The 24,204-nt window shown below is 45.3% G+C and overlaps 1 protein-coding gene across 4 annotated transcripts in view; it reads right to left on the minus strand.

Moving 5' to 3' along the window:
• The window catches only part of UFSP2 (UFM1 specific peptidase 2), a 184,292-nt gene that overhangs the window by 106,838 nt on the left and 53,250 nt on the right, over positions 1 to 24,204 (minus strand). For all 4 annotated transcript variants that reach the window (XM_085641939.1, XM_085641937.1, XM_085641940.1 and 1 more), the window contains 2 exons: positions 21,763 to 21,955; positions 11,113 to 11,259 (listed from right to left, as the gene is read on the minus strand). In XM_085641939.1, coding sequence (XP_085498065.1) covers positions 11,113 to 11,259; positions 21,763 to 21,955 — 340 coding nt within the window. The remainder of the gene's footprint in view (positions 1 to 11,112; positions 11,260 to 21,762; positions 21,956 to 24,204) is intronic.

Genomic DNA, 24,204 nt, shown 5'->3' on the forward strand with positions numbered 1-24,204 from the left:
TCTTTACATTGCTAGGCATTACATCTCCAAAGCCCCTCTAGAGTTATGAATCCCCACACTTATCAAGAAAGCAAGTGGTCAGAGAGGCTCCTTGCGAGAAATACAATTTTCCATAAAGAAGGTCATCAGATTTCGACTGAAGAGCTAACTTATCCATGAGAATAGTCACTGAACTCCTAAATGAAGCATTTCCTGTTGCGTTTATGCACTGTTTTCCCCCACAGCCCTAAGGCCCCTTATAACCATGAACTTCTTCAAACTTGTCTGTTTTTGGAGCACCTCTTTGTCGTACCCCTGATCCCTTAATGTTGAACTTGACCCTCGCTGAAGGGTCACCCCCAAACATTTTGCCTTCATCCCTCCTGTTTACTGAACTAATTTTTCTTGGCTTTTAGGACTTGCTGCACTTAACCACTGCAACCAATGCTAAAGTGCTTGTCCTCACTCCTTTAAACATGGTAAAATTCTATCTTACTGTTGGGTTGTGGGACAGAGGGATCACGAAGCACGCCTGGAAGGTTCGAAGAAGATGTTTATTGCCACTTTGTCTTATTTCTTTAATGATGGAATTTTTAGACAGGTGCTTGACACCACGACAACCAAAGGTATAAAACAAAAGAAAAATGTCCACAGTCTCTCCAGGTCCTCCTATTCGGGCTCTTAGGCAATGGAACTTCTGGTTGCACTTGGCCTCTTCCACTGGTCCGGATTTGTCAGTCAGCATAAAGGAAAAGAGATAAACAAACCAGGAGGTTACCGTTTACGCTACGGCCCTTTTCTTTCTTTTCTGTGTGCTATCGTCACCAAAAGTAAGTAAAGAAAAACAGGTAGTGAGGGAAGGATGTGAGGGGAAAACTGACATGGTGTAAACTCACACAAAAAAAAATAGTGATAAAACACACGTGGTTTAATTCCCCGTACCTCCCCACCACCCCCACCAGAAGGACCCCCCTAACGGTACTCGCCTTGAACAATGGTCCGAGTCCAGGACCGTGGTAAAGGGACCCGGTGCGCCTTCTCTCCTTGTTGAACCGCCGGGCTGGGTCACGATATATGCGGCTCTCTCCTCGATCTTCTCTCTCTCTCCAGCGTTCTCCTCTGCGTCCTCTGGACCGTCTGCTCTCTCTCTCGATTCTTCGCTCGCCTTCTCTGGGTCAGCTCTCGACGCCTCCGACTCCGTTGCAGTGTCTTTTCTTCCGTCATCTGTTGATGACGTCAGGTGGCCTTCCGGGTTCCTCTCTGCCGATGCTAGACCGCGCACTTCATCCGGTCTATGCAGCGAGCCGGCACCTTCCGTAATGCAGGTCCGGTGTATCTCCTCCTCACACTTACACCCAATTTGCACATTTAATTTATTTACTTATAAGTCCCTAGTAAAGTAGTACTACATGTTCGTGGGCCTATCCATTAAATGCTGCTATAGGGACTGCAGCACTTATTGTGCCACCCACTTAAGTGGCCCCTTAAACCATGCCACAAGTCTGCCTTTGCAGCTCGTGTGCAGTTTCAACTGCCAATTCGACCTGACAAAATAAACCTTTTGCCAAGCCTGAAGCTCTCTTTTTAGTACATATAAGTCACCCCTGAAGAAGGCCTTAAAAGCCCATAGGGCAGGGTGCTTTGTATTTCAAAGGTAAGGTATATGTTTTTAGGATTTACATGTCCGACTAGTGAAAAACTCCTAAATAAGTTTTTCACTATTATGAGCACTGCATCTTCCATTGTTGCAGGGATTCTGCTCAGAAACAGAACTATGCCTGGGACCACTGAACATCAGTATGTAGGGACTGTGTCACCATACCACATCAGTACCTATGGGTCCACATCAGACTAGCTAACAGTGCCTCACTTGCCCTCCTAACCTTTCCAGAGAGATAAGTGATTTGGCACCCCTGAACACAACACTCTAAACCCTCTCCTCTCAGGGATCATGGTAGCAGGTCATCACCTGTCGTTCTCTCACTCATACATGTCCACATATGCAGCACAACAATGTGATCATCATAATTAAGAGACCACACACATTAAAAAGCCCTGTCATATTGACTGGCCAAATATACCCTAACTATAAAAACAAAGATATCTGAGATTAGTGGTGAACCCCATTCCTGGAATACATAGATAGTTGTTCTACATCTCAGCTGTCTTGTCTCTGGACCACTGCTCTGCGGGAATGTCATTTCTCTGTCTCTTTTCAAAACAACAAGTCCCAGGTTATATGATAAAAGTCATGTGTGCTAAAACAGTAGATGGATTCCTCTATTATGTCTAGGTGTTAGTGTCCTACCACAGAGAATATCAGGGAACAGTGTTGTTTGACCTTGTATGAGTTGTTCTGACTGAGTCCCAGCCGAAGAGCAAAATACGAAAACATGTGCAGCTTATTTATAAAATAACTATGTGGTACAAAAACAAGCGTAATATTTTGTAATGTGTGCGAAGAAAAAGCGGCCTACAACGTGCACAGTTAGGCTAACATCGGGAAAATGACAACGGGCTGCACAGGGAACACATAACACCATGGGATAACACGGGGTTACCTTACTACATTTAATAAGTGCTAACTTTTGACTGTGAGCTGGTAGAAAAGTCATGTTTGAACTCAAATGAATTATAATTAAAAAACCTCTTTAATGGTAAAATGGCATTTTAGATTACAATTTCAAAAAAGCCACTTTTAGAAAGTTGGCATTTTCCTGGCCTAAACTTTTGAGTCCTTCTAGGAATTTCCAGCTTCTTGGGCCGGTTAATTGCTCTTCCATTAGGAATGTGTATTGGGCCCAAGCAGTGAACAATAATACCCAGTGTAGCTGGGAGAGGGCCATACTGCCAGGGTGGGAGGGGCAGAGAGGTTCCCTGCCCCACTTATATTTCAAAGCGATGCCTCCAGCACACTCACAAAGAACTTGATATCAGAATATTGCCATCCCAGGCACCTTGGAGCCTGGGCAGGGGAAGGGGGAAATTTCCAGAACAATATGTAGAATGACCTAGAAGTTTCTCTCACTAAAGCAGGTATAAATACTGGACTTGGTCTGGGACTGTTCCCAAGGGAAACAGGGTCAAGACTAATTTGCATATGGCTGGGTTCAAACTGGAATGGCACTGGGCGAAAAAAAGATAGATTTAGGCCCATATCTCTGCACTGGGGGTCAATGTTTGACATTGTTCAACATTCTGTCCATCAATTGTTCTTTTTGCATAAATACTGGACCCTCAGACCAACACTTCAGTGCATTCCTTGACCTGCGGAAAACTACAGAAGGACTGCCTTGCACTCCACAGGATTGTGCTAGTGCTTGAGGCCTGTCTTGTTTCTCAGGGAACTGCCCTGCTTCTTGAGACCAGCCTTATTTCTCAGAGGACTGCCCTGCTGCTAACAGAGGACAGCCCTGCTGCTTGAGGCCTGCCTTGTTCTTCAAAATACTATTCTGCTTCTTGAGGCCGGCCTTGTTCTTCAGAGGACTGCCCTGCTGCTTGAGGCCTGCCTGCTTCTTGAAGGAGAGAGGACCATCTCCTTGAACCCAGCACTACTAAAGCGGCTCAAACGGTCAGTTAGCTGATGTCCTGTTCTGAGCTACAGGGACACAACAAACTCCAGAGGCCTGCCTGTAACCGTCCAGCTGACCTGCTCCAAATGGCTCTGCCTGGTCCTGCCACTGGCCCTGCTGGCCTCTGCTAGAGTGAGTTCCTGATTCAAAAAAGGAGCCTCTCCAGGTCCTGGACCCTTGGCTGGCATTGTTTGAGCTTCTCCTGTGATATCCTGAAGTTTCAAACGGTGCGCACTGGACTTTGAGAAGATATCTTTTTCTGCAGGACTCACCTGGTCCATGTATCTGGCCCGCATTCCTTTAAGGTTGGCCTGAACTTGTGACTTTATCCCGGTCTAGTGCAACCAGACACCCATAGTTAGCGCTTTCGCCTCTTGGTGCTATTTTTACATAAACCTTTAAAATTGCTTATCTCTGGTTCTACTAATTGGATGTTTGTCATTTTGGTCTATTTTTTTATTATTAAAATGCACTCTATTATTCTAAATCTGTGTGGGATTTTTCTTGTGTTGTGTTTTCACTTTATTACTGTTTGTGTGCTGTATAAATACTTAACACAGTGTCTCTAGGTTAAGCTTAACTGCTTTTGTGCGAAGCTACCAGAGGGTAAAACACAGGGTAATTTAGTGACGTTTGTGGTTCACCCCAACAAGGATTGTGATTGTTGACTGATTGGGGTTTCCATTCCTCTAAATCAATAAACCAATTGTTTACACGAAATATAACTAAAATCACTGCTGAGTACATGTATTAAGTTTGCGACTGAGAAATAGAGCCTGATACACTCCCGGGTGAGTTGCCGCACTATATAAACTCCTGATTGATTAAAATAAGACATAAATAAGCAATATGTCCGGGGTGGACCTGTCTGAGTGTTACAATAGAACCATCAAAAAGGTTTGCTGCAAATGATATCAAACTTTTAGATTTACTGATAGCCTGAGGATCCAAAATTATTCTGAGTAATTGGAACACGCAAGTGGACTAAAGCGTCATTTTTGGCGGGCGTGCCAGAAAATGTTAATCTATCTGGCTCAACCCATCTATATTTAGATCAAAATCCTGATAACATTAAGAATCAGTTAATGAACTCATGGTCTGGCCACCTGCCTTGATTTAGTCCAGGGTAGGTCTTTTGATAAAATGTCTTCAAATAAATTGCTGAAGGATTGTTTACGTATCTTTCTCTGATTGCAGAGTGGGAGATGATTTTAAAGTCCATTATGTGACAATCTTGCTGGAGTACAGGGAACATGAAAGGAAAGACTCTGGGATGTCATGTTTTGCAAAACACAACAACATGTAAACACCTGTAAATGAACTGTATGCTCTTAGCAGCTAGGAAAGCAAAAATGAAGCACATTTGTTTTGTAATTCTGACGAGCTGGAAACAGAGATTTTAATAGGATCAATACAAATCAAGACATTTTACTTGGTGATGCGCACATTTTAAATAATCAGATCATTTGTGTTTTAGCTAGTTCCATCAGTAAAATTGTATGTTTGTGCAAAGTTAGTGGCCATTTCAATAGAGAATGTGCTAGCCTGTGAATTAATATGCGCTACCACACAAAGCTTTAGTTACATAAAATAAATCTTCCCTTCTCATGTCCATTAAAGGTACGTGAGTCGCAAACGTTTCTCATTCTAAAAAGTGTCATGGTTCTAAAAAGTTTGGGAACCATTGTTTTAGTCAATAAATGTTCGTGACCTTGCCACAAAACATATCCTTCGAAGATCCTTGTATACTCTCGGTGTCTCTCTCTACTTTCTTTTCACTACTTTATTTCAGTGGTGCTCTCCATTCTTTCTTTCTCTTCATCTATTCTTGTTTTATACTCCTAGGCCATTTCTTTTTGTTTCCCCAATGATACCTTTATGATTCTAATGCAGGACCAAGAGGTTTATTTAACTGGCTGCTATTGCTAGTAAAATAATGTAAGATGGTAATATTTTCTTGGAGGAAATAGTTACCTTTAGCGCCTTAGTTATTATTAGGAATATACAAGTCTGTTTACTCCTCATAATTTACTCTTCAGGACTTGAAGGATAAATGCTGTGGCTTGGATGATTCTATTAAGCAATGCGAGTGAGAGGCCATGAGGAGGGCGTTTCCACCATCCAAATGAAAGAGAACGAGGGCTTGAATAGAAGTTCTGAAGTTGCTTTTTGGAAGAAATGGCTTCACTTTCTTTAGAAGAGAGAGATGATGCCAGGCTGTCTTTGTCTTTTTGGCAATGTGTTCTTTGAGGATGAAGTTGTTGTTCAGGGTGAATAACAGAAATTCTATCCTGGATGAGTTGAGCCTAAAGTAGGCGCTGGACAGTCAGGTCTGGATGATGTATAGGCAGCCTTTGAGGTGTTGGAAGTCTGAAGCAAAGGAGACTTACAAGTAGAGTAGTGTATCATCGCCTTATTGGTGAATCTTGATGATAATATCTGTGAACAGAGCACCAAGCTGATTACTAAGGTTGGGCAGAATGTTTCATTCCTCACACGGAATTAGCGGAATCTGGCAACATGTGAAGTTCCAGACAAATTCCTCCAATCCTTTTCCTGTGAGGCTCCAGAAATGTGAACCAGAATTGGTGTCCCCTAGCACCATTTTCTAACGTGGGCGGTTGCGGTCAGAGGGCTACTTCTCTAGTAGATTTGCTCTGCTCAAGTAGATTCAACTCGAAGGGTCACACGCTCCAGAGCATTGCAGGGTGCCAGTCACCCTGATTTTTCAATGCTGCTCGTGCTAGTGGTGCTAAATTGCAATGCGAGCAGCACGACTTGCATATTTTCTGTCCGTTTCCGGAGCTCTGTGGAATTCCACGGAGTGAAACTCTGGGAGTTCTGCACACCCCTATGGATTACCAGGTCTGCCTTGCACAAGTTGGTTCATCTAGAAGAAAGGTCATGGACACCTTTCTCACCACATATGAGATGCTAGGGAGAGGCGGAAAACTGTAGGCAAATTGTCTCTAACCAGTTCATCCATAGTGAATTGCCTATGGAATGTGGGTGCAGGTACCTAAAGGAAACGTTTAGGCATTCTGAGTTTTTTCGGAGTGGCGAACAGGTGTACTGTTGGAGTCACCCTTAATTGAAAGCACTTGTGAAGAAGTTGTGGGTGGAGTTTCCACTTGCGGACTTGTTGATGCGTTCTGCTGAGCAGGTCCCCAAACTCATTCTCCACTCCCCGCAAATGCTCCGCCAGCAGGAAAATATTGTTGAATGTTGCCAAGTTCCAAATCTCCAGAGCTAACGCTGGAGGGAATGGGTGCTTTTGGATCTAGAACATGGCTGTCATGTTGCCTGTCTTTATTAGTACTCTTTTCCCCTGCAGAAGTGGGAGGAATGCTTTCAGGGCTAGTCTGAAGGCCTAAAGCTCCAGGTAGTTTATATGGAACCCCTAGTGCTGAGTGGTTCAGGCACCTTGGACAGTCATCTAGCTGAGGTGAGCTCCGCACCCTACAAAAGACACATTGGAGGTGATGGTCACCTTTGGAAGGGGGTCTAAAAACGCCACCTTGGCAACAGGTTGTTGCTGTGCCACCAAAGCAGAAATTGCTGAACTCTGGTTGTTAACAACACTAGATACTCCCATTGCCCTTCTGCATTTAAGGCTGAACTGAGGAAGGGCTGAACCTGCTGCAGCAGAAGATGCAATTTATTTCGCACTGATGGTAAAACCTAGACTGTGAAATAAAGTTATTGTTGTTTGAGTATGGACTAGGTATTGTTGCTTGCTGCTGCTCTTGATCAGCCAGTCATCTGAGTATGGGAAGAAGTGTATGACATTTCTTCCATAGGTGTGCTGCTACTAGTGCTAAGCACTTAGTAAACAACAATGATGCTGTAGTAACTCCGAAGAGTGACACTAGGAACTGAAAGTATTGATAATGCACTGGGTGGATCGTGATGTGAAAGTACACGACTTTCTGATCCAGCGCGGACATGAAGTAGCCTTGGTGTAGCAGCAGGAAGATATCTTGTAGAGTGACCACGTGAAAGGTATTTGGAGAGGATGAACCTGTTCAATGGCCGGAGTAGCGAGCCATCCTTCTTGGTTGGGGGGAGGAGAGGGGCTAGTTAGATCAAAAAGTACAGCCCTGCAAAGTATGATGGTTCTATTGCGCCCTTACGAGGAGTGTGCAAATCTCATCCTCCAAAGGTAAAGGTGATCTGAACTTAGTACATGACGGTAAGGCAGGTTGTTGGGAGGAGTTGTGTGGAATTGAAAGCAGTACCCTTCAGGACATTTAAGAGAACCCATTGGTCTGAGGAGTTGTTTTCCCACTGGGTTAGAAAGTGACGCAGCCTTTCCCCAACAGGTGCGAGGTGGTCGGGAGGAAGGGAAGGGCAGTCATAGTTTTGCAGCGGAGGTGCCCCTTGCAGAGCAACTTCTGCACTCTCCATGCCTATTTCCCCTACACCCCCTTCCCTGGAAGGTCTTAGGTCACTGAGGGTCCTAAAAGGACAGTTGGTATAGGGGTTTCTAACATAAGCTGGGTGGTTTTGCACTTCCCCTGCTTTGCTGCCTGCAGGAAGGAAGATATGGAGCGCAGGGTCAATAAGGCATCCATGCATTTGGCAATGTCCATGTTCTTTTTGTTTTTTTTCAAGCATCTGGTCGACCTAGGGGGATCAACAGATTTTCCCCATCACAAGAGGTGGTGTTGCTCCTCAGGCCTAAACCTTGACACCCTAAGGAAAGCATTCCCGCGTCGGAGGATGGTGTTATTTATACCTCACATGATTGTATCTGCTGTATCGTGGGTGCATCTAATGTTCTCATTGCTAATGGTTTTCCCCTCACCAGCCAACTCCTGTCCTCTTTTATGATGGGCCTCTGGTAGGTCTGGATCATTTTGGGGGACTACCACATAGCACTTCCCTTGTGGGGCCTAAAGGGCTTGTCATATGGGTCTTGTTGGTAGTAAGTACTGCCCAGCTCAGAGTCCATTTCCTGTAGCTCAGGTAGAAACAAGTTCAGCAGTAGTGGTGCTAGAGGAAAGCATGTGGGTGGCAGTGGTGTGAATGGGTTTGGATAGGTGGCCCAATCCCTTAACTTTTTGGCACTTGGTGGTGTGGAAGGGTCAAGTCTTGGTTCCTCTTCGAAGGCCAACTGGCATTTTTCTCAGGATTGAGATGAGTCCTCAAGCTTAAGGTTTGACAACAATTATGCCATGGATGAATAGCTTATTCTGCTTGGGCCTCCAAGGCGTTCTAACCGGTGGACCCCTCTGTGGTGTCTGACCTCGGCATCGGGGGAGCTTCTGAACTGTCCTTGTTGCTGATTGCTGAGGTGCTTTCGGCGTGGTTTTTGGCTCAGAGTGTGGCTTTCTATGAGACTTAGGCCAATGTGATGTTGACATTGCTTCAGATTGTGGCTTTCAGAGCCCAGACAGCATAGAAGTGTGGCATGATTCTGTTCTCTTTGAGAAATTCTTTACAGACATCAAAAGAGCCTCTAAAGTATGTGATGTTCTGGCTGACTCCCACGGGACTGGTGTTCTACCGCCATTGATGTGAATTTTGGGGTTCAAGACAGAACTTTAGGGTGATGTGGAGGTGCTTGTCGTTGACTTGATCTTCAGCTCTGAGGCTGGCTTGTGTTGCACTCAACCTCCTCCTTGAAGTTGAAGGCCTCCGAGAAGATGGCCAATGGGTTTTCCACTGTTTGACCCGGCTGAATGTCGGAGGGCAGTTCTTCTGCGTCCAGTGTATCTTTGGCTCCGAAAATGTCAGGTGTCTCCGAAGAGGCCTGTATATGCATCCTGTGAAGGGCCTGTCAACTTTCCCTCTGGAACTGGGGAGAGGAAAAGGTTAGAGGCGTGGTGATGATCGCTGAAAGGCATTTTGTATTACACCTAGGGCAGCACTGGAAGGGTGCGCGTTCCATTCCCTTGACTTAGGTAGATTCTCTAAAAAGCATTGATGAGGACTCAAGACTACTCAAGAATGGCTGCTCGATACCAAGGTGCGTCAAAATGTAACGGTCAGCAACCAATGGATATCTGGATGGCTAGATTCCTATGGTAACATTGTTTTTATTGTGGTCACAAGGTGAACTGCTGGAACCAAGAAGAAAGAACAGAACAGGAGTGTTACCATGTTGATCCACTGTGTACTACGCGGATGATACGCAACTTGTCTTCCTCGCTTGAAGCCTTGACAAAGTGTCACACTGGATGGCAAGTTGCTCACTGAAATTAAATGGGGATAAAACTAAACTGATGGTACTGGGAAACAACAACCAACCCCTCTCCTCATCCCCCCCCACACCTCCAGTATCATTGAGGGGTTGGGCAGATAATCTAGGGACTGTACCAGTCCCATCTACCCCCATAAAAAGTTCGGGATGTGGCTAGACAGTTCTCTTTAGATGGAAGCCCAGGTTAAAAAGCGTTTTATTATGTTGAGGACGCTGGGGAAAATTCTGACACTACTGCCCATTTCATGCAAAGAGTGGTGGTCCAGGCACGCCTGGATTACAGAAACTCCCTATATACTGGCTCCCCCACATCAGTTAAAAGAAGACTTCAGGTGCTGCAAAATGCCACGGCTAGAACTATCTACAAGATATCCAAAAGCTCCTCTGCCAAGAAAGCCTTGACTTCTCTACACTGGCTCCTTATGAATCGTAGAATTAAATTCAAGGCACTGTGTCTGATACACACGGCAATAAATGGGAAATGACCTCATATGGTTAGAGCCTTAATGACCCCCTACATTCCGAGAAGGAAGTTAAGACCCTCTAATACAGGTCTCTTAACCGTTCCATGTATCCAAAAGGCAAAATGTGGGCGGGGGACATCTTCCGCTTACCTTTCTCCCAAACTTTACAACACAGTGCCAATCAGTATGAGAACTGAATTGGATGAGGCCAGATTCAGAAAGTGTCTAAAAGCTTATCCATACCTCAAGTAATTTGCAGGCCTAAAGTAGTTTTTAAGGTGTACACTTGACTCACAAAGGTGCTGGGAAGCCTTAGGGTAGCTATGCACTTTATAAGTTAAGTTAAGATAAGATCCTTGAAACAGAATTTCCATAGGATGAGCCTGATGGCAAAAGAAAACAATCTGAGGTGGAGCCATTGTGCATTGCGGACAAAGGGTGGAGTCACAACAGGTCTTGTGACTCGAATTTCTTCAAAGAAATTAGGTTGCAAATGTCCAGGCCCAATATTAGATGGCAGGAGTATGCAGAGCATGTCTCGGCACCAAAAAGCCACACTCTGGGCCAAAATTACCACCAGATCGGCCTGAGTCTCATAGAAATCCTCACTCTGCCTCTACCAAATGTATGGCAAAAGCACCTAAGCAACCAGCATTAAGGATAGCGTCAAAGCTCCCCTCGACATCGAGGTCAGACACCAAAGAGAGGGTTCACTTTCAAGATCTACAGTCGCACATGAAATTCAGAAGGCAGCACATGATAAATATTGAGAGCAGTAATTAAAATAAAGTAGTCCCATTTTAAAGGGTTACATTTCAGTGCATTGGTTGGCTCTGTCAGTTATGCACTCACTTACCAGATCAGAATAAGACACTGAAAAGGTTAAACTCACCATACAAGCATCTGTAAGCGGTGGATTAAGATGAACATGTGGATTCCTGATATATCCTTCTCTGGGACTTTCATCAGGAAAATGATGAATATTGGCTCTCCTTAGATATGGTCTGTCAAGTGGCAGGTGGAACTGAGCATGTAATTCCTAGGTCACAGATAAAATATGAGAAGTTTAGAAAGCCCCATTATATATACACATGATCTATAGGTAATGATTGCCAGACCAGCTTACTACATTAAACGCACAGACCATACCTGTTCTTCAGCATTATCCTTCTATTCTGATGACTAATGCCACTTGTGATTGTGTAAGGTGTGCCATACATTAGTTACTGTATTAATGACCACAATTAACAATGGCAAGTACCTAATCTATGAATATCTCTCCCTTCGAGTCACCATTGATTATCTATACATATTTTGTTAATCCGGACTTCTCTGCACTAGCACTGGCCAAAGTCAACCTCATCAACACCTTGCTGTTTGTGGTGACCAGTCCTCTTGTACATTTGCCTGCCTGACATGCTAAAACAGCCATGTTGGATGTAATTAAGTTTGAGGATGCATCATAGGGAGTGTGGGTCTGGCAGTTGTATCAGCAGCAGAAGGAGAGTGAGCAGGGATGTCCTCGTGGTTCCAGAGTGGCATTGTTGCCTTCCCTGCATGTGTAGGAATATACTAACAGAATGCTCAACTCAAAAGCAGCACTAGCAAGTAGAGAGATGGAAGTCTAAACTTTACACATAATAAAGACAACGGAAAACTCCGACATAGCATGTTAAAATACAACACATTAATCTTTTGGTTCTTGTTAACAACTTCAGCAAGTCTTGCAAGAACATTGTGCTATCTTTGTTCTCGGATTCACCCTCCACCCCTTGTTCACACTCTCCTCTTTAACTATCTGTACCATGTTCCACAAGTGTCCATTCTCTAACACCACGTATCCCCATTCCTATCTTATGTATGATTCAAGACTGTAAAATACCTGAATGCACATTTGGAACAGTTCTATGTTCCCGCAACGCTGACAATACCACCTTTTCTGACCTCCACATCGTTTAGACATACACGATTATCATCATAAACTTTGTAAGGTAGTTGCTTCTATTGCAATTTCTTCTTCCCTGCATTCCAGTCAATCAGTGCCCCACTATTTCTGCTCAACAACCTCACACTGAGTCATGTTCTGTGGATCTTTCTTCTCATCAGGATCAAACTTTTTTTGAATGAACAACTTTCCTCTATGCCTATAGCATCTCCTCTACCACCATTCTATCTGACAACACACTCACTTGCTGCAACTGTTCAGTATCTTTGATCGTTCGAGTTATCCTTCCTGCCGCTACATTCATTTTTGGATTACATAAAGTTGTACACCTATGTAAAATACATTAAACCCCCAAACACACTTTCGAGAGACAACCCAAACCTGTGTCTACACCCATTCCATAGGCAGTTCTTACAGCTGAATCACTTTTTCTTAGAGCCTGATAGCATTTTCCCTGGGTAAGTCCCTAGCTAACAGCCTGATTTAGAGCTTGGCGGACAGGCTATTTGTTACAAAGGTGAGGGATATCCTGTCTGCACTCTAACAAGTGCATTATAGCCTGTGGCACTTGTAGTACTGCAGGTGGGATAGCTGTCATGTTTGTGATGGAGTAACCAGTCTGCCAAACTCCAAATTAGGCTTTAATTCAACCCCAAGCTACTTTGAGAGCTAGTCCACAAGTACCAACACATAATCTAATCCTATACCGAACACTCAACATGGTCCAAAATATCCATTGCAACCACTACGCTCACTACCTGCACCATGTCACTTCTACAAGCCTTGAAATCTTTTAATGCACCCTCAAACTTTGAATCCATCTCAAGACACCAATCTAATTCTCACTACCTTCTCTTAATCGTCCTTGTATGCTACTTTATTGGTAAAATATATGGCCTTTACAGTCAATCCTATGTTGTACCTCAATATGGTTCACTCTTAGTAGTAGCAGGGAAATCCAGGCATTCCTGCATGTTGTGTCCTGTCTCTTACAGGGCATACAAAGCAGCAAAACAGTTCATTCACAAGTGCCACTTTGCAGTTTTGCACTTTCCCACTTTCGCCAAAGGTGGAATGTGATTCGCAGGTGAGGATAACTGGTGAACATGGACTGCTAAAAGTGCCCGTCACTGAAATGGAGGAAAGCCAGTCCGGTGTAAAAAAGGTATTTTTTATTTTTATTTAACCCTCCTTCCAATTGCCATGAGCACAAAGATTCCATCTATCCCAACATCACATGATAACAGAATGAAGACACTGAAAGACCCTATACATGTAAAGACAAACTGCAAAACGTACCTTCATTCGTAGACTGGCAACAAGGATGTCCTGGTGATTTACATTTTAGATTTTTGTTTATTGTGGTGCAGTGCACACGATGGGGGCACTTGTGCAAAGTATTGTTATGATCTGTGTTGCAAGAATGTGATGGTGTTTGTGAAGGGTGGCTGACAGAGGATTCAGCTTGTTGAAGTTTTTGCCTTTTAATTGGGCAGCACACTCTGAAATGTTTCCGCCTGGCAGAGGAGGAAAACTGTCAAGAGACCACATGACAGTTGAAGAACTGATTTCTGTGCTCTTTGAGGTTCTGGTGTCAAACCAGTGTAGATTGGTCATTTGCCCAACAGTAGAAGATTTCTGAACCCTGTACATTTTGACTTGCATTATAGAAGTGACACAGCCCAGAGTCTGTCCATTTGTATAAGAGGAACAGTACTGTGTTTTACTGTTATTTTCAAAGTTGCGTTATGCCCTGGATAAAGGATTATTACTTTGTGTTCATTTTTTTTTGGTTAACTGGTCTTTCTACCCTGGTCTAATGGATGTGTTGTCCCTCTTTTGTCATGTGTTGCCTGTGGGAGAGGTGCATATGTGCAGACATCCCTTCTGTATTTCCCTAGCTAAATTTGTATGTTCCATTGTCTGTACAGGAGAGAGGGGTGTGGTGACCTGTCAGTATATCATCTGTTTCTGAGAAGGCATGTCTGTAGTGACAACCTCCAGTGAATTTCCCTTTTTACCCGTATCAGGCTATATTGGTTGCGCTTTATAATATGGATGTGTCATAGCATCTGGAGTTGGACTGGCACGTGAGAGAGGATGAGCAGGAAGTGAATGTTTCTTCTGTTCCTCCCAGAACCAGCAGATCATTTCTATGTTGTAGTCAACTCATTGATAAATTGACTGCAACGCCTTCTACAATAACTTTACAAAGAAGGATCTTGAATGCTTCAACGAATCCAGAACCACTCTGCCAGGCTCGTATTCAGCTTTTGACACCAGGAGCTGTCTGAAGGCTCTACATGGATACCCAATAAAAGAAAGGTCATTGCTGACCATGCCCCTAGTACACAAAGAACTGCATGCCACACTCAGGATTAACTCAGCAATGTGTCCAAGCTACCTAATTTGGCAGAAGATGTCTTCATGCAATGATAATCCAATGTCCCACCAGCACTACTGGGCCCTTAAAGATCCCTTGAACTTCTGGCACGGAGTGGAAGCCCACTCTTACTGTGCGGTACATGAGTAGCAGATGCATCTGTCAGTAATAACTGCCCCAACCCTGAATCACCCTCATCAAACTTTGTATCCATCTATCTCACTGCTGCCCAATTTCCTAGACCAGGAATGGAAACCACCATGAAGCAGGGGACTCTGTGTGCTCTTACTCGGACTCTGGGCAAGTGGACCCTCATCCCAAGGAATCTTGTGCCTGGACCTAATTGTTGTATCTGCCTTCACTGTTTGCTGGACCCGCTTCGCGGGTCCCGCTTCACGGGAAAATTAGCGGAGTATCTGTAGCTCGTACGGCAGCTGGGGAGGTTTGTGGCAGTACAGCAGGGCTGCGAGCGTTACTGCAGGGACTCCATCTCCCAGGAGTCCCTGCCTGGCCAATAGCTGACACCTGGCCCGCTCTCCCTGCAAGCATCGCCCCCAGCGCACCGGCTGCATTTAAGAACACCTTCTTTTCCCGGTGCTGGTGGGACTCTGTGTGCTCTTACTCGGACCCTGGGCAAGTGGACCCTCATCCCAAGGAATCTTGTGCCTGGACCTAATTGTTGTATCTGTCTTCACTGTTCGCCGGACCCGCTTCGCGGGTCCCGCTTCACGGGACAAATTAGCGGAGTATCTGTAGCTCGTACGGCAGCTGGGGAGGTTTGTGGCAGTACAGCAGGGCTGCAAGCGTTACTGCAGGGACTCCATCTCCCAGGAGTCCCTGCCTGGCCAATAGCTGACACCTGACCCGCTCTCCCTAGAAGCCACGCCCACAGCGTATACGTACTTAATCACGCTCAGGTCCGCGAACGCGGGTCGCGCGCGGGTCGAAGCTCGGTGCAAAGGGCGGGCAGTCTGTGGCAGTCCGGGGCTGTCCAGGGCCGGAAGGGCCACTCCCCTGACAACATCACTGGTATCTTTAGACGCATAGGGGTTTTACTATTATTATTAATATCTGATTACCACTATAGCCTGTGTTAATGTCCACCCGCTCAGGGAAGAGCCTCAGGAGAGGAGGTGAGGGTGGAGCCAGCTGTATTATAGGCACTATGGATCAGTTTATCACACGGGTAGCTGCTGTCATAGAGAAGGAGATTGTAATGACAGAGCGGTGTCTCTCCCAAGAACTACCTCTGTCGAAACGGTCCTCACTGGGTTCCCTGGCGCTTGTTACCTCGCCTGTATGTAGTTCTGATCCCCTCTCAATTACTTCCCCTCCACTGGAGCTTTTACGGGTTGCATCTCTGAGGGCCAGTATAGATAGGTTGGAGAGCTTGCCAGCCATATCTATTCCCCCTCCCGTCGATAGCAGTAGTTCTGACCCATGCTCCAGTGAATTCCCTGTCCTAACAACTCGCCCTATCATTCCTACTACCCAAGTTAATATCCCTCAGCCACCTGTCTTACCACTAACGGTATCCAAGAATGTAACTTATACTAAAAGGAAAAGGATTGCTAGCCCATGTAAAGGCAGCTTCCCAAAACTTTATAAGAGACCAAGGAAGTATGGTGCAAAGGGAATAGGAACTAAAGTGGGTGAGGGGTTGGGCACGAAAAATTCCGGGATGGAAAAGGGGGGAGATCATTCAGGTCATATGATTGAGGAAGCATGTGCAGATCCAACATCAGACTGTCATTTAGCTCCACCTAATGACTCTGTAACAATTACACAATTTGAAGATCTGATGATAACATTATTGTCCCCGATTGTGGAGAGAGTAAAAGGGTTGGGAGAGAGGTTGGATAGATTTGAACAGGCAACCTTGGATAATTTCTTCTCTCTGAAAACCCTTATCAAACTGCACTCCAAAATCAGGGAGGATGGACAGGGAGGGGATAGTGGCACCCGGATGTTCCCTGGACCCACACAGGACACACCTACCGCCTCTAATACAGCAAACACTGTAAATATGTTGGCTGTGGCTAACGCACCTGCTGCACAGGTTGCGGAAACCTCAGGTAGTACTAGTCAATTAGGCCTAGCACAACCGGGTGTACCTAAGCCTCTTAAAGTCTCGGTAAGGAAGCCTATCCGGGCTGAGCTGCCGGGAAGGAAGGGACCTCCTAAATATAAGGGAACCTCGAATGGGATTGCCAAAGGCAATGGTCCCGATCAAGCCCACTCAACCAGAACTTGCACTAACCTCCCCAGAGAAACCCAGCCAGATGAATCTTCCCCTAAAGCGGCTCCAACATTTCCACCGGTGAATTTGCCCCCCGAGTGCCACCCGTATGTCGCCATACTTACCAACGTACCCACTTTGAAGGATGATCATTATGAATCCCACCAGGCTTTAAAAAATAAAACCATGCACTGGTTAAAGATCAATAGACCTCTTCCTAGGGGTCTAGATGGGTTGATCCTAGGAGTGAGAAGGGTAGGGTGGGTAGGATATGGTCGTAAGCACCTAGAAGGAGATTGTGTGGTGGTAAACTTCAAAGACAATAGGGTTGCTCAAACTATTTGCAATCAAGAGTATGCAATTGGGGGGGGCAAGCATTGATGTAGTAGATTTAACCTATTTTTACCCTAGGACTGCAGCAAATTATAATGGTTTACACTCTGGTGGGGGGTGGAGCAATAACCCTGTCATCCCTCATCTATTTCAACCGGCAGTCTGGCCCGGGTCTTATGGGGGGCCGTCGGGATATTGAACCGACACTTGCCATAGGGTGGCCTGCAGGGACCAAAGCCCAGGTGATGCTCCTGTGCCAAATGAGTCGGGTGAAAGCAATGCCTTTCTTCCCTCTCAGTTAGACGAAGCCACTAACCTACCACAGGACATTAATTCGCTCGCAGGAAGACTAAGTGGGGGCAGTAGATCAAGTCTTATAGACCTGACGGAGGGGGCACTAAACACCGAGCCCCGCAGGGAATCGGTTGTGGCGGATCCAGACTTTAAGATTATTAGCTGGAACGTCGCGGGTATCTCAAGGAAGCTGGGACTACCAGACTGGAATGCGCTTATGGAGGGCTACTCCATTTGCATTTTTCAAGAAACATGGTGCAGGGAGCCCTGCCACAAGGTAGGATATTCGACTTATTTTGTTCCCGCTGTCCCCCCTGTTTCAGGGAAGGGACGCCTTTCGGGCGGTCTCCTCATATGGGTTGATGTCGCTCTCGATTGTCAGGTGGTCCAGCACCCCACCAACTCTCCCGATCTCCTCAACATTACTATAAAGGGTGCACGGGCGGCCTCCTCCTGGACATCTTCAACATCTACGCCAGAGGCACGAAGGGTGGTATACTATCAGCGACAATATCCCTATTAGAAGGTCTGCTCAGGCAGCGCCCCAATAAATCTCGCATCTTGGTGGCAGGAGACCTGAATTGTACGTTCAAGCCTTTGGGCCTGGACGATACATTGGGAAGTGGTGAGGAGGACTCCAGGAGGGGGATTCCTGCCCTAGCGTTGCCTCCAATCAAGAGGTGGACCCAAGTGGCGGTACAGATTAATTCCCTCAACATGGAATTTGATCTTAGGGCTGTTAATGGGAGGTCCAAGTCTGACCTAGTGGGTGCTCATACTTATAATAGGCCAAATCATACGTCTAGAATAGATTATATTCTTCTCGACGTAAGTCTATGGAGCATCCTGAAGGATATGGAGATCATACCGACTACTGAGAGTGATCATAATCTCCTCTCACTCGCCCTCTTTCCCCAGTGGTTAACTGATAAGGGGGGATTATCATCTTATATAGCTCCAAACCCCCACAAAGTTTTTCCATCCAATTGTGGTAGACGGCTGAAGTGGGCTAAGCTTATCATGTCCGAAGAGAAAGTGGCAGATATAGGGGCACTCCTGGCTGCAGCACAGTGCAAATTGGAGTCGCTGACCCGATCGCCTGAGGAGATCACGCTGACCTTCTGCGACTTAACTAAGGCGTTGAGCAACCTATTTATTCTTCCTAGCATGGCTCCTCGTGCTAACAACAGGAAGTTGCTGCCCAAAACGCAGGGTTGGTTTACAAAAAAATGCAGAGTCAAGAAAAAAGCGCTGGTAGGGGCAGTTAAATCTAAATCCCAGGTTGCAATTAGGCTCGCAAGGAAAGATTACTCCCAGACTTTAAAGGTAGCAAAAAGAGAGGGGGAGGAGAAGTTCTGGGCGGACCTCTTGGCTGCAAGCTTGGACAGGAATGCTAGGGGATTTTGGGGGATAGGCCTGTTGGCACATTGCTGACATGTAATATCCCAGCTCAGAATTGGTTTAGCCACTTCTTGTCCCTTTATACCCCTGCCGAGGGGGCCCTTAATGACTCCTTTGCTCTGGTGGTCGAGGCAGTGGACACTGAGGCTGATCCCTTTACTGACAGAGAAGTGGAGCTCGTAATCAAGTCCCTGGTCCCCCTAAAAGCTGCTGGGCCTGACGGGATACCCGGTGACTTGTTACGTGCCAATCCCAAGCAATGGGGGAAGTTGGTTTCCGCTCTACTGAATGCTATTATGGGGGGAGCATCTGTACCTGAATCCTGGAAAGGGGCGGAGGTTGTCCCGATATTCAAGAAGGGATGTCGGGACAACCCCGCTAACTATAGGCCCATAAGCCTTATTGATTCATCCCAAAAGGTGGCAGGGAAGGTGATTCTGGGGAGGATCCTCCAATGGGTGGATGATAATAAGATTCTGTCAGAATTCCAGGCTGGTTTTCGCTCTGGAACCGGGACCATTGAGGAAGTCTTCAGACTGGCGCTCCTGCATTGGAAGGTGGTGGTGCTGGGCAAGGGCAGTCTTTATCTGGCCTTTATCGACCTCAAGACTGCCTTTGACCTGGTACCTCGGGAGGAACTGTGGAGGGTCTTGCAGGGTCTGGGGGTGCCTTCTTATATCCTATCACTCCTGATAAAACTACATACATGCAATTATGCGCAGGTGCGGTGGGGTAAGAATGGGGAGAAAACTGACAGAATTCCAGTGAGTAGGGGCGTCCGCCAGGGATGTGTGTTAGCTCCCACCCTATTCTCTCTCTATGTGAATGGTGTGGTTGAGTATCTGCTACAAGAACCTGCTGATGCACCCTCCCTGGCGGGCACTCGGATCCCCACACTGCTCTTTGCAGATGATACCCTCCTTATTGCAAAGACCCCCCAGGGCCTCCAAAAACTTCTTAACCGCTTCCAGGAGTTTTGTTCCCTTAGGGGATTGGTGATCAATGTTGACAAGACCAAATATTTGATCATGAATCCTCCTGGGAAACTGGGGCGCCTCCCGGTCTTGAACTCTGCTCACCTGGAGAGGGTATCAGAGTTTGACTACCTGGGAATTCGCCTTAGCGACTCTATGAGTTGGACTCCGCACATCCACAAGATGCTCCTTAACCACAAAAGGGTGGGTGGTGTGTTGCTTAGGGAGCATCATTCTTCCACAAAACAATTTATTGCCCCAGTTGTGGAGATTTATAAAGCTATAGGGGTTAGTGCTGCCTTGTATGGGGCGGAGTTGTGGGGTACAGGCAATCTTGATGTACTTGCAAAATCGGAGAGCAAATTTTTGAAAGATCTGATGGCTCTCCCTTTGAGCACACCCACAGTTCCAGTTTTGCTGGATCTAGGCTGCAGATCAATTGCGGACCAAGCTCGACTGCGTCCCCTGCTCCTGTGGGCCCGCTTGTGGAAGGTCCCTGAATTAGCCTCCTATGCGGAGGGACTGTCCGAGGTGATGTCAATGGGGGGCTGGTATAGGATTAAATGGTTGAGGGACATTAAACATCTTTTGGGGGAGCTGGGCTTAGGAGAAGCTTGGGTTACTCGATCTGCCCCTCCTAAAGCCACTTTAAAGAAATTGTATTGGGATTGGGTTTCGTCTAAACTCACTGTCGATCCACGCCTATGTAAGTCAACTGTAGCCTTTTTGAGGATTAAAGACGTGGTAGCTTACGAACCCTATCTCACATGATTTCCATTCCTTTTGATAGGGCTTTATATTTTAAATTTAGAGTAGGGATTCTACCTGTAGGTGACCTGATATCCCGGTGGAAATTGTTCCCCCAGCCCTCCCCCTTCTGTGCCCTCTGTTACACGCGGGTCGAGATGGTGGCACATATCCTTTTTGAATGCCCTGACTATTGCTCTCCCAGGAGGCGCTGGCTCACACCACTTTGTAGACAGTTGGGAACTCGCTATCACAATGTGGCCCTACGCATTTTATTGTCTGACACATCCACTTTGGTGGTTTGTGGTGTGTCTAAATTCTTAAAGTGGACCTGGTTGATTCGTGCAAAAAGGCTTTCCGTATCAATTTAATCCTGATTTTAACTCTATTAATTGTATTTATTATGTTATTGTTCTTATTTTCTTTTTCTGGGAAAGTGTTTCATTTGCTGTTTTCTTTAACTGTTGAACTGCTTTTAAGATATTTTTATGTATCGAAATAAAGCCTATCAATCAATCAACCATGAAGCAGAGACAGCACAGCATCGAATTGACGCTCCTCACTTCGAAGGCTTTTCCACTAGATCAGCACATCCACAGCAAATGTGTCAACGATCAGTCAGTGCGCCAACATCCGCAACACAATGCTCTCATATACAAACCTAGTCTTTATGCCTTATGGAAAATATTCGGAGGTGGATAAAAGTGACAGGTCGGGCATGACAAAGAATGCAGTAACGGTTTCATTGAAACATTTTAGTCTCTCACAATCTGGTCAGGTAAACTGTTGGGAAAGAGAGGGAATTGGGGAGGCCCCAACCAATGTTACAAAGAGAGAGAGAGGTGACTGCATTATAAAATAGCGGTTAGAAAGTCACAGTCCATAAATGAGTGTCCTTTCAAATCTAAACATTGCTGTCACTATTCTAATAAAATTACAAGAAAAGAACAAAAATAAAAGAACAATGATACATGTAGCAGGGATACTGAAAGAGAACACAAAGTGTGCATACCATTCAAACAGCAGAAAAATATTTGAGTTAATTACCTTGGTAACCTTTGTCAAACTAGCATCTCAATAAAATGTTGGACTACATGTAGGAAATCATTGACTTAAATTACTTGCCACTGGAACTTACAAAACATGTTTAACATGGTAATGCATTATTGGTAAGTGATGCACATTATCTACACAAGAAAAAAGTTTACTAAACGTTCTGGTATTACCTTACGGTAAGCCTCCAATTGGCTGTCTGGCACTCCTCTAGGGTACATGATGGTTACAAGGCCTTGTGCTCGAGGCAACATAAAGTGATGAGGTTCAGGAACAATAAAAGACGTTCCTTTCATGTACCTAAAGATACATTTCTCCATGTCATCCACTTGTTGCTGAAGTTCTTCAACAAGGCGATTTCTTACTCTAGTAATATAAAAAATGTGTGGAAAAAAAGTGATTACTATAATTTGTTGCCCTCTTCTGCTGTGCACAACCCAATTTTGTAAAATGTTAGATTTCAACAGGAAGTACAGACTTAAATGGAGCGGCGGGAGGAGAGAGAGAAAGAAACAGAGAGAGATGTGTGTGATATGTGTGTGTGTGTGTATGTGTTTTCCACATCATTTTCAGTACAACACCATGACTCAACCTCATCATCAAAGTCATGAACACTGAAGGCATAAAGGTCCACACACGTTAGTCGAGTAAATGGTCTCTAGTGTCACATGTTAAAATAGGCCCACCACACATGTCTCACTGGCTCAGAGGAAATTGATCCTAACGAAATTGACGAGGTAAAGGAGGTTGTGGGGAGGGGGTGAAATATGGCAGACGTGCATCAGTAAGACTCCTGGCAAGTAACAAGCCCCGTTAATCAAAAGTCCTTCGATGATCCTGCCATCCAACTGAAAATAATATCCCCCACACCCTTGAGCGCTGCGGCATGGGTGTATGAACCCGAGGTGCCATTGTGGCCAGAGTCATCCCCTGAGGCCCTTGACCAACAAGAGTCCTGGCAGATGTATAGACTGCAATCGAACGCCCCCCAGCTACAACCACCTAAGAATATCAGTGCACAGTGAGTCTGACCTGAGTTGCGGTCTGAACTGGGATGGGCGTGGTCGGCGGGTGCCACCCAGCATGTACCAGCCTCCGGAGTCGACTGGGTCGGGAACAGAGTTGTGGCAGGCTGCCTGGAACATCTGGGAGTAGCAACTGGCGAAGGAGGTGAGGCTATGTACCATCTCATACCCTGGCACAGAGGAATTTCCCACCATGTGGACACCTAGGTGCACTACGTAGTTTACCACCACGTGGACACCCCGCGGTGCACTTCTGCATGTCCAGTTGGGGTGTCACTGGCACTCGACCACTATTATTGGACTCTCTAGTGACCCATCTCTCCATCTTATAATGGTTACAGCCCTCTTAGAGGGACAAACAAACGTGGTCCATTGTAAGTGTATACATTTCCCCAGCAGTGACAGACTCCTCCCTCACATCCCTCCCTTTTTCAATGAAGTGTGGCAACCGAAAGAGCGACAGTATGCCTTTCCCTTGCACACCCAACCCTCGTTTTCAGACTGAGATTATTTCTTTACCTTACATAGCTACAAGAGCTGCCCAGAAGCCCACGAGGCCTGGGTATAAATGCTTAAAGAAAAACAGTGGCATTTGTGGGTGCCACTTTAAGACAGTAAGGCATTCAATACACTGATTAGCCTTAAGCACTTAATGCTATTGTAATAGAAACCCGCACAAGCCCACTGAAGTAATTCATAATACAGTGTTTATGCCATCCATTGGTGCACATAAAATAAATTAATTAATTATGGTGAAATAAAGTGCATTATGTGTCTCCAGTGAAGCAAAACCACACAAAGAAAAAGTATAAACAAACTTTTTACAAGTAAACAATTCTGTTTGTGTGTCACGCATAACAAACAACCAACCACCTGAATCAACCTTGATATTCCATAGGGCTTAAAGATGCGCCAATTCGTTTGGTTGTTTGTTACACTTTGTCTACGACATTTTGACCCAGAAATGAGGTGACCGGGTCTCATCAGACCCTAATATGAAATGGGGAACATCTTACATCCAACACATGGTGAGAAAGGAGGCTGAGCAGTGTTGCCAAAAAAGTAATGGACCCTTGTGAATTAAAAATAATTTTTATTATTATGTTATTCTATTGGAAAATAGAATGGATAAGTCATCAGTATTGTATGGCGTGGACTGCTGTGGCAGTTCCTAAAAGAATCACTGTCCGGGGGAGGACTCTTCCCTCCAAATGACAGACAGCGCGACCAGCTTACTGTCACAGTCCAAATCCTTTTGAGGATCCTTAGGATACCATTTACCAGTAATTTTATCACTGATTAAGGCCCAGTTCCAAGGAATCTTGGAGCATACCAAGCCTACCCAAGAAAACAAATACAATCAAAAAGATTCTATCCATGTCAGCAACTTTTGATATATATTTGAACTAAATAATCAATAGCTTTTACCTGTAAGAATAGACAATTTGCAAGATACAATTAGTAATTTTAGAAGGATTGCTTTGCTATAGTTAATGTTATATTCCACTATTAAGCATATCTATACAACTTCATGCAACCAAAATATATAGGTGGACTAAATATTCCAAATAAAAAAAAATGTAGGGGCCC

This window comes from Triturus cristatus, chromosome 2_2 (genome assembly GCF_964204655.1).
Source record: "Triturus cristatus chromosome 2_2, aTriCri1.1, whole genome shotgun sequence".
Taxonomy (NCBI): domain Eukaryota; kingdom Metazoa; phylum Chordata; class Amphibia; order Caudata; family Salamandridae; genus Triturus; species Triturus cristatus.